Source organism: Pelmatolapia mariae, linkage group LG20, assembly GCF_036321145.2.
Source record: "Pelmatolapia mariae isolate MD_Pm_ZW linkage group LG20, Pm_UMD_F_2, whole genome shotgun sequence".
Lineage (NCBI taxonomy): Eukaryota > Metazoa > Chordata > Actinopteri > Cichliformes > Cichlidae > Pelmatolapia > Pelmatolapia mariae.
In genome coordinates, this window is record NC_086244.1 from 19,409,764 (window position 1) to 19,419,900 (window position 10,137).

At 38.9% G+C, this 10,137-nt stretch overlaps 1 protein-coding gene across 1 annotated transcript; it reads left to right on the forward strand.

Annotated features, from left to right (window-relative positions):
- Nucleotides 1-985: 985 nt before the first annotated feature.
- Nucleotides 986-10,053, forward strand: aaas (achalasia, adrenocortical insufficiency, alacrimia). The gene is made up of 17 exons (XM_063464182.1): nucleotides 986-1,103; nucleotides 1,272-1,413; nucleotides 3,507-3,634; nucleotides 5,485-5,540; nucleotides 5,651-5,742; nucleotides 5,837-5,883; nucleotides 6,142-6,240; nucleotides 6,702-6,845; nucleotides 7,465-7,585; nucleotides 7,668-7,792; nucleotides 8,029-8,089; nucleotides 8,182-8,272; nucleotides 8,417-8,513; nucleotides 9,138-9,205; nucleotides 9,292-9,373; nucleotides 9,493-9,577; nucleotides 9,825-10,053. Exons 2-17 carry the CDS (start codon nucleotides 1,303-1,305, stop codon nucleotides 9,978-9,980), a joined length of 1,563 nt encoding a protein of 520 aa, XP_063320252.1. The 5' UTR covers nucleotides 986-1,103; nucleotides 1,272-1,302; the 3' UTR covers nucleotides 9,981-10,053.
- Nucleotides 10,054-10,137: the final 84 nt, after the last annotated feature.

Below are 10,137 nucleotides of genomic sequence, written 5' to 3' on the forward strand. Positions count from 1 at the left end.
AATTATGCACGCACGCCATTCACTGATTTCTGTGCTTGAGTTTGAACCGGAAGAAGGTCCTGTATGAGCAGCATCGAGCCAGGCTGCTGCTGCTGATGTGTCTTTGAGCAAGACACTCAGTCCAGGAACTCTGGATTGCCCCAGACCGTACGCCCTGCCCTCCCTGATTCATTTATTGTTTTGTTTTGGTTCATAAACTGTGCTCTGTGTGGTGAAAACCTCTCCTGACAAACTATATTAGTCCTGTATTTTAGCTATCCCCAGAGCTGTCAAACTCGCGGCCCGAGGGCCACATCTGGCCCACCAAACGGCGTAATTCGGCCCACTGGATGGCGCAAAGTGTTAACATTAATTAATTACTCCAGTGTTTTTAATTAAATGCGCTATTATTATTATTATTACTATCATCATCATCATTATTATTATTATTATTATTACAGGAGTGAAAATGTCTGGAAAAAACTGCGTGTGAATGCTTTGTGCCTTTTCCTTGTGATCAGTACACTGCAATGCACATGCAGTTACAGTAGATTAAATAAATGTGGAAAAAAGAACAGAGATACTGTTGAATTTTACTTTGCCTAAAGAACTTTGGGCATTTTATATATTTTGTAAGTGAATTATTGAATAAATTAGAAAAGTACCTTAGCAAGAACCTTCTGTTCTCTGGCATTTTTTATGATGAGTGGATTGAGGAGTGTCTTTCACTTGAGTTTATGCTTGTTTATTTTGATGTTTGTTTTTGTTTTGTAATCTCTATATAGGCTCCATGGCTCAGGTAAACGCCTTGAAATGATACTTCTTTATATACGCCATTTTTGTTAAGATCAAATAGTGAATTTGACACTCCCGACCTAAATAAATTGTACTTGTTTGCCTGTGTGTGGTTCCAGTGTCGCTTTCTGTCCTGAAGAGGGCAGTGCGACATTTTTTTCCCAGTTTGTGCACTGCAGGAAAAATTGTACTGTTTGTCCCTCCGTCTTGCCGTAGCTAACGCGGCGGGATTGACTTGAAGGAGCGTCACAACAAACTAGCATGTACTTTGACTTTGTTTTTGAAACAACGAATGAGAATTGACAGCACTATACAAAACACACTACGAGGTAAGGACCACTAAGTACAAACGAGGCTCTTGCCAAAGCATTATAAGATTACAAACTAGTTAACTTTCTTCAGCTGGTGATGTTAGCTAGCTTCCCACGCTCTAAAAGCTACAGCGTCCACTACTTCTGTGTCTGCCTTTACCTGACGAATCCACTGTGTTTTTGCAGGGTCCGGTGGAATAATTTCTCCGTGTAGAAGATGTGCTCTCTGGCTCTTTTCCCCCCTCCGTTGCCCTACGGACAGACCACTGTGTGCGAGTCCAACAACGAGTTGCTGTCGGGGAGCAGCACTGAAAACCAGCTGAAGCAGGTCCGACTCAAACCTACAGACTTATCAGTCTCAGCTAAGACAGACAGTCATGTTTCCAGTGGGGTAACTTATTAAGCGTCGTTTTGTAGTCTTAATTATTATTTGTTTTTTGTAATTGCGTTTTCAATTCAGTTTAGTTTGTTAGTTTTACGGCTGGATTTGCCCCTTTCAATTAATGGTAAATATTTAAGAGTTGGGTTTTTTTTTTTATTTGGTTCAGCATTACTGTTTAGAATTTTAAGTCTTGTAAGTTAATGTCAGTCTTAAATAGTTTTCTTTTTCCCAAGTAGATTTTACTCTAATTTTCATTATAATAAACCTTAGTATTGGTGCTCCCTGAAGTTGCAAGGAAGTAGAGGTAGTGAAAGTTTAAATACCTGGTAAAGCAATAGGAAGTGCACAAATGAGGTGACGTGCAGGCCAGGTGGAGTGGGTGGAAATGAGTGTTAGGGCTGATTTGTGATTGAAGAATAGCAGCAAGAGTGAAAGGGAAGAATTACCAGATGGTAGTGAGAACTGTTGTGATGTATAGTTTGGAGATGTTGGAGATGGAAAAGAATAAAGAAAAATTCCTTTCCCATGAAGTAAAGTGTTTAACAGCATTTTAGTTCAGGCTTGTAGGTATTTGTGTGGGTTAATTGTGTTTTTGTTGTTATTCATCCTCCTTTTGAACCACAGGAGTGTACTATCACCCAGGCTTTCTTTGTGTTATTAAGCAGTGTAAAATCAATGGTTATCAGCTTTCTCTTAATTCCGACTTTCTGTTTCTGTTCTGTGTGTACTCACAAAAAAGGAGTGGTTGCTTCATTTCAGTCTTCATCAAAATATACAATTTAAGTGCCCCATACTTCAGAGGCATCAGATGTAAAGAGAAATGGAAATCTATAAAAACAATATAACAACAAAGCAAACACAGGTGGTGCAAATAAGGTAAGAGAGCAACTCTGGTTGTAATCATTAATCTTATGAATTCATAAGTTAATATATAAATTTAGCTTCTTTGTGTTCACACAAAAGAGCTTCATTGTATTTTAATTAAATTATAATCCCTTCAGTGTGCTCAGCTCTGACACAGTCCCATAATCTATTGAAGGAGATGTATCAATCACTTGCACTTTTAGGCAGATCAAAATGGAATAAATTTTCCTGATTTAGGTTTCTTAGTGATAACTAACCTGCAAATACATTTATTAATTTATTTTTTAATTTTCAACTCAATCCGTGCAGTGCAATGGACTGCCTTACTGACAGACTTTATCTAGCAGTATAACCAAAGTAAGCTACACTCAACAAGTTACATGTATGTGCAGAAGTGATATGAATTAACCGATACACAAAGGCTACTGCCATCAGGATATCTCATTCACACTAATATCCATCAAGGAGGCTGATTTAGCAAATACTGATATTTAGATAATATGGTAGTGCATCTGTTGTGATTTTCCATGGTCTTGTTGACTCTGTCTCTCTTCCACAGCATGTCTTTATCCTGTCTTCTTTCTCTCACCCCAACCGGTCGCAGCAGATGGCCGCCCCTCCCTGAGCCTGGTTCTGCCGAAGGTTTCTTCCTGTTAAAAGGGAGTTTTTCCTTCCCACTGTCGCCAAAGTGCTTGCTCATAGGGGGTCATATGATTGTTGGGTTTTTCTCTGTATCTATTATTGTACGATCTACTGTGCAATATAAAGCGCCTTGAGGCGACTGTTGTTGTGATTTGGCGCTATATAAATAAAATTGAATTGAATTGAAAAATCCATAAATATAATCCTGAAAAATTTCTTAAGTGAATGCATCTCCAATCCACTTTTATTTCTAGAGCATTTAAAAAACATTGTTGACTGAAGTGTTTCCAGTTAAAATACCAAAATAAAATCAAAAAGACATTAAAGAAAAAAGAAAAGTAAAACATGGAAAAATAGAAATAGATTAAAAAGTAGTTAAAAACAGACTAGAAGCTAATTCTGGTATTAATCTTGAAATGCCGCGGAGAAAAGGTTTTTAAATGTGATTTAAAAACCTCACTTGTTGGGGTCAGGCTAATGTAGAGAGGCAGCTCATTCCTAAATGTCCAATATGTTGTCTGTATTTTCTGCAGGACTTTAGTCCTCCTAGTCTGTGTTTCCCTCGAGAGTCTCTGAAACTTCACAGCCGCACAGAAAACAGCAGCAAGGCAGCTTTCCTGGACCACTCGGAAACCCTGTGGATGAGGAGTGCAGCAGCATGGTACGTAGCCAACATATAGACCACCTGATAACGAAGCCGTGCAATCATTTACCAGCTGTTTAAGTACACCTGTGTTGAATGTAAACTTATATATAAACTTAAAGCCTAACAATCCTGCAATAAATTGCACCTTCATGAAGGTTGTACTTTTCAAGTTCTGTTGAAAGTGTGTTGCCTTTGTAGCCCTGCTAAACTGCTGCCAATACTGTTTCTTTTTTTTAGTGTACGCCCATTGATATCAATGGATTGGGAAAAATAAAATAAAATCACCACTCAGTGTATTGCTGTACAGCTCATTTAAAATGAAAACATTAGCGTGCAAATATATCTATCCATGAGTCGTTTGGTACCGGGCCGCAAGAGTTGAGGCTCGGTTGTGAAATTTATGGTTTTGGGGATTTTTATTTTGTTGTAGTTGTGTCTTATTTTGAAAGAAATATTTACACGTTACCATAGCGACCAGAGAGCATTAAAGGGCAGAGAGGAGGATGTTACTCTCAATGTTGTTGGCGCATTTCAGGAGGACGCTGCTAATAAAGTTACACAATTACACAGTGAGTTCGCGTTTATTGTTATATTTACAAAATATCACAGTTTTTGTCTTGGTCGTATCATTTTATTTTGTTGTTTTTATCCGTGACACCAAAGGCCGGTCCGTGAAAATATTGTCTGACATTAAACCGGTCCGTGGTGCAAAAAAGGTTGGGGACTGCTGTTGTAGTTGAATCGCCACAGCAGCTAAATTTCAGGTCTGAGTTTATCTTTGTGGCACAACTTTAAACAAAGGGGTTTGTGGTGTGCTCGCTCTTCTCCTCTGGTTACATGCAATCGTTTTGATAGCAATAAGTAAAACCCCAAATAACTCTGAAACGATCAGAGCAACTAAACAAATAGTCCAACCTGATGTCTTCTCCAAGCTTTAGAAACAAAAGGGGGCTTCCTTAAAAACAACACATGTACTACACAATATACAGGATGTATCAAAAAGAATCATCCGATTTCAGCGTGTTTTTAAAATGCACAGCCATTCACCGGTAACGATCAAAATATGTATTCTTAGAAAGAGGATTTCACATGGTTGCCCATAGGTAACGTAACAGCAGTGGTGGCTGCAGTGACTCCAGACATGCAGAAGTATGGGAAGAGTTTAATTATCATATGGATATGTGCCATGTGTCTTTCGTATGCAGAACTTTATAATCACCCATGTTTTTTTTTTTAAATTTACCACAAACTTTTATGTCTATTACTTTAAAAAAATTTATAGCCTTTTAAATTAGATTGTTTAATTCTTTCCTTATTGGCACCCTAAAATATTTCTTGATATTTATTTATTTAACAGACATCCCATTAAATAAAGATACATTTATTGGGCAATAATAAAGACTAATTCATTCTTCACCTCTCCTTATCAATGCAGCCTGTCATCCTCGGGATGTTTTTAAAACCTTGCTGCTTCAAGGGCAGAGGAAGGATTTCTGTTCGCAGCTGTTCAATTAAATAGCTCTGGACAAAATTCTCAACCAAATTAATTCGGTAGCTTTTAATCACTGTGTTTTTCAGAGTAATCAGTTATGTTTAACCTTTAGCAAACAGCAATCTGCGAACGTGCTGTCAGTCAGTTATAAAACAGCCACGAATTAATAAACAGGACATCTCTACAGCTTAAACAGAAGGCAGCAGCTGCACCTCATAGTCATGCAAAGCATCTCAATCTGCCTGAAAAGTTGCACCTTGTTTCTTACTTGATACAGAGCAGCTGATAAAAGGGTTTCAGGAACGATTTTATCACGTTGTACTGAGTGTATGACAGACAAAGAAAATGTGTTGATCTTGTCCGTGTGTTCCAGGAGGGATGGCGGTTTGACAGGGTTACTGAATGAAATTACCAACTCCCACCCACAGGGTACGTGATGCCCCCAAATCTCATGTTTTGTTTTAGCACATACATCCCTAAACCTGAGCACACAGTAATGCGCAAACACGGTGACTCTCCTGTTATCTGCGATTTTGCAGTGCCCAAATGGTTGTCGATGAGTTCTGGTTGTATCCTGGCATTGCTCCGATGGGTCTCTTCTTTTCACGGCTCCCTGTTTCCTCATCTCACAGTAAGTTCTCTCTGCTCGTTAATTATCTTCCACTTGATTATCAGTCGTTTTTGGGTTCAGATTTAAGTGTTTTTATTTAATTATATTTTAATAGTTGAGCAGTGAAGACATGATTGCTGAATTTTCACAAGTGCTGAACTGGTAAGCGTCAACTTGGTGAACTGTTCATTTTTCTCATAGTTAAAGCATTCAGTTATGGTTTTTTTTGTATTGTTTATTAATCATTTTTGTTTAATAAACAAATGTAAAGCTACAAGACCTGGCTGACTTATTCCCTTTTTTATGGTAAATGTGTCATTCTGAAAAAAACGATGTAATCTTTATAAATATTTTGAATATTTTTTTCTCTAAAAATGTTAATTCAAATCCCGATATTCAACCTTCTTCTTGTTTTACCAGGTCGGACTGTGTGGTGCGAGCCTTTGCCTGGCATCCACATACAGATAAATTTGCTGTGGCCCTGTTAGATGACTCTATCAAGATCTACAACCCCAAAAGGTACCGAAACTAGATCTGAGGAAAGCATGCTGGTACCAAAATGCTCCCGCTTTCTTTGCAACTTGCTTTCATTTTGTTCGAGATCAAAGAGTAACACAATCTTCAAATGCATCTAGTGTCAGGTTTATCAGCTTTAAAATCTTTTTACAGCATTAGATCATACTTGTCTTCTGCCAGTTTACAACAGCTCATAGATAAGGTCTCAGGTGGTAAACGAAGGTCTAAACGCTTTTAGTTGTTTCTTGGATTTTTAATATTCTCTATACACACACACACACACACACACACACACACACACACACACACACACACACAAAGATGAAAATATTTGTCAATCAAAGCTCTACAGGGAAAAATGAAATCTTAAACTGTGTCAACCTCATCGAGCCATGTTCAGTTTGTTCTCTGAGTCATTCTGTGAGATTATTCTCATTGCTTTGTCTCCTTTTGTTCTCCCTCAGTGCCACAACTCCCACACTGAAGCACCGACTACAGAGGAACGTTGCAGTAGTGCAGTGGAAGCCGCTGTGTGCGTCTGCCCTCGCAGTCGGGTGTCAGAACTGTTTACTGGTTTGGCATGTGGACCCTTGCTCACTGTCAACCAGGTATGTAAATTCAGGTCATGTACGAAACATTGAATTCAGGTCTCTTAAAAAATGCCAGAAAAGCAATTTAAGTTTTACATTTAATGCAGTGCTGAATTTTTTGGTAGTTAGCTAGCAAAACATTTGTTGTTGTTTTTTTTCCCTACAGCTGTTGGAAGGCACTTATAAAATTAAAAGTGGCATTGTTGTGATATGTTGTGACATAGCAATACTGCTACCTGTAGTAGGAGGCTGGCTCATTAAGTGTTAAAAGAGTTTTAGTAAAAACTTAAATCACAGATTACTCAGTTGCTTTGTTCTGGCAAAAAAAAAAGAAGTTTCATTTCATTTCAATTTCAGTAAGAATGAAATGGTGGTTTTGGAGCCGTATGTTATAATCTATATGAGTACATTCAATTAAATCTCTTAAATTACATTTTTGACTTCGAGAGTTTAGGTGTTGTGTTTTTGGATGGAAGACAGTCCATTGTAAATTTGCCTTCCTGTGTAATATTAAAGTCGCCCTTTTTTTTTAAAAGTGTTCATTTGTACTTTGAATTAAGCACCTTCACTGTTTCCTTATCGGAGCTGTATTTGCTCTCTAATATACCCCATTACTCTTCCTGTCATCTCGTTTCAGGCCTTCAGCTGGGTGTGCTCATGTTTTGTCTCATCCCGGTCACGCTCCTGTCACTTCCATCGCTTGGTCTCCCAGCGGATCTCTCCTTCTGTCTGCCTCGCCCATGGACACGGCAATGATGGTAACGAGGCTGCAACTTCATCTCTGAACTGCAGACGGTGATTTGCAAAATGACTAAAATTCACCTCAAATGCATCTTTCAGGTGTGGGACGTGGCTGCAGAAAGCTGCGTACCACTTCAGCGTGTTGGCGGCGGTGGGGTTACTTTCCTGTCCTGGTCTCCTGATGGTAGCCATGTCCTAGCTTCTACACCTTCAGCCCTGTTCAGGTGCGAAACAAAACTTAAGAGCTCAGAAGTTTTACACATCTCTCATTCGCTGATTCGGAGCTGCTGTAGTACATCTGTCAGATTAGTTTGGACCTGCTGTGTTATAATAGAGGCCTGTTCATCCTAATGAATATTTATGAGCATGTGGGGGATTAGCGACATATGTTGGAGTTTAGCGTGTGTTAATACAAGATTATAAAAGGACAAAAGCTTTAAAATAAAAAATCTCTTCCCAGGGTTTGGGAGACCAGAATGTGGACCTGTGAGCGCTGGCCGTGTATAAAAGGGCGCTGCCAGGTGAAACATTGTCATCATGTTTGATGTTTAAATAGGTGACACATTTCTTTAATACAACATGTTTTATAGGCATTATTGTCTGTTTTGGTTAGTCTGGTTGTTGGAGTCCAGATGGGAGTCGACTTCTCTTCACTGTGCAGGGCGAGACGGTCATCTACGCTCTGACCTTCACTAACACACCAGGTTACCTTTCGGAGTCTTTACAAAAAATATATGTATAGTTTGTTCTTTGAAAAACTGATGGCATTAATGAGATACTTCTTACAACTTTTGAAACTTTACAGCTTACTTTATGGAGTTTTTAAAATATCTGTTCTTATTATTCAGCAACCGTGCCTTCAGGCACATCAAAAGGGCCGCATGCAGCAGTTGTGGTGGCTGACCTGTCAGAGACGACTTTTAACACACCAGATGGCAACATCATGTAAGAACTCTGAAAAAAGTGGCTAATTGGCCATCTTTCAGTCTAACTACATGAAAACGAGTACATTGATCTTCCAGAAAGACCCAAAAAGAACAGTGAAAATTAGCACGCAGGAAGAATCCAGCAGGAAAATGACTGAGCTCAAAACCTTAGTGTAGCTTTATACTTTATTTTAAATGTAAAAATAATGCTCATTTACTGCCTTTTTACTTAGGTTCTCACCATAAATGTAGCTCTGTGGTCAGGTACAATTTTTGGTACTTCTTCTGCTACCACAGTTCAATTCTGCAGCATATTAAATTCATAGTGTAATTATTAATTACCTTTTGCATGCAAAACAAGTGATCAGCTTATAAAACATGATCCATTTTTTACAGATTACATTCCTCAGCAGTATTCCAAGGAGTAAAAATACACTATGTACTTTGTTATATGCATCCATAGAAATGATTAGGTGCAGCAATGACAAACGGCACTCTCCATAATATATTTTTTTAATAGTTTAAGTACACTGTGTTCCATCTATAATTCCCTTTTTACTTAAATACAGCCTCTACATATTTCTCCTGGGAAGTGACCCAAGCAGTTTAATGTTGGTCACCTCATGTCTAATTTGTTTGCCAGTGTTGGTGGAGAGATCCAGTCCTTAGCCTGGGATCCAAGGGGAGAGAGGCTTGCAGTGCTTCTTAAAGGTATCACCTCGTTTCTCTTCACCCTCATGGATTTTGTCAGCATTTAAGTTTAAGTAACTCATCTCAGCCTTATTTTTTCCTCTCAGGTGATCCACGGGCAGCAGACCGGTCTCCAATCATTGCTGTGTTCAAGACAAGAGTCAGCCCCATCTTTGAGCTTTTGCCGTGGTTTGTATATTTATTCATGTCATACTTGCGTAGCTTTATTACAGCTCACACTAATGTGTTTCTCTGTGAAACTGCTGTACTTCCTGTCTGCATGTGCTTGATATGTTTTTCTTGTTCAGTGGTTTTGTTCAAGGGGAGCCAGGAGCCGAACCGAGACTGATGCAGTTCCACCCGAATTTCCGACACGGAGCTCTGCTCACTGTGGTCAGTCTTCAAATATTAAATTCCTCTTTTAGCTCTTTTTTGCTGTTTATCCTTTATTATTTAACCTCCACTTTAATCATGTCAGCCATAGGGAATCCTAAGGTCCCTGAAAGTCAAAGCATCAAAATCCATTTCCTCAAAAAAAAATCAAAAAAAATCAAGTTCATTAAAATATTATTTATTGATGCTGGTTATCTGAGTCCAGGAATCTGACGTTACTGTTGATGTTTTCTCTCTTTGTTCTCAGTGCTGGTCCAGTGGAAGAATTACCCATGTGCCTTTCTATTTCCTGAGTGCCAGCATCCCGCGTTTGGGCCTCAGCGGCAGTCCGACACTGCCTCACGTCCAGGAAAGGCCCGCTGACTTTGCCAATCAGTCTCTCTTTACAGAGCTCATTTCCTGACTGCCCTTCACCCACCATCACGCGGTCACTCATCATGTTTTGTTGTGGATTGTTAATAAATATGTTGAAAGTGCTAAATAAACATCCGCTTGCTGCCTTATTTCTCAAATATTTGTTAAAGGTGATCTATGATGTGATCTATGACTTTGTGAAGACA

Bases quoted from the DNA above. Each gene is read 5' to 3' on its own strand.
- aaas (XM_063464182.1), top strand. From the start codon at position 1,303: ATGTGCTCTCTGGCTCTTTTCCCCCCTCCGTTGCCCTACGGACAGACC. The intron at 5,743-5,836 runs GTAAGTTCTCTC...ATATTTTAATAG, and splicing joins CCCTGTTTCCTCATCTCACA to TTGAGCAGTGAAGACATGAT. The intron at 6,241-6,701 runs GTACCGAAACTA...GTTCTCCCTCAG, and splicing joins AAGATCTACAACCCCAAAAG to TGCCACAACTCCCACACTGA.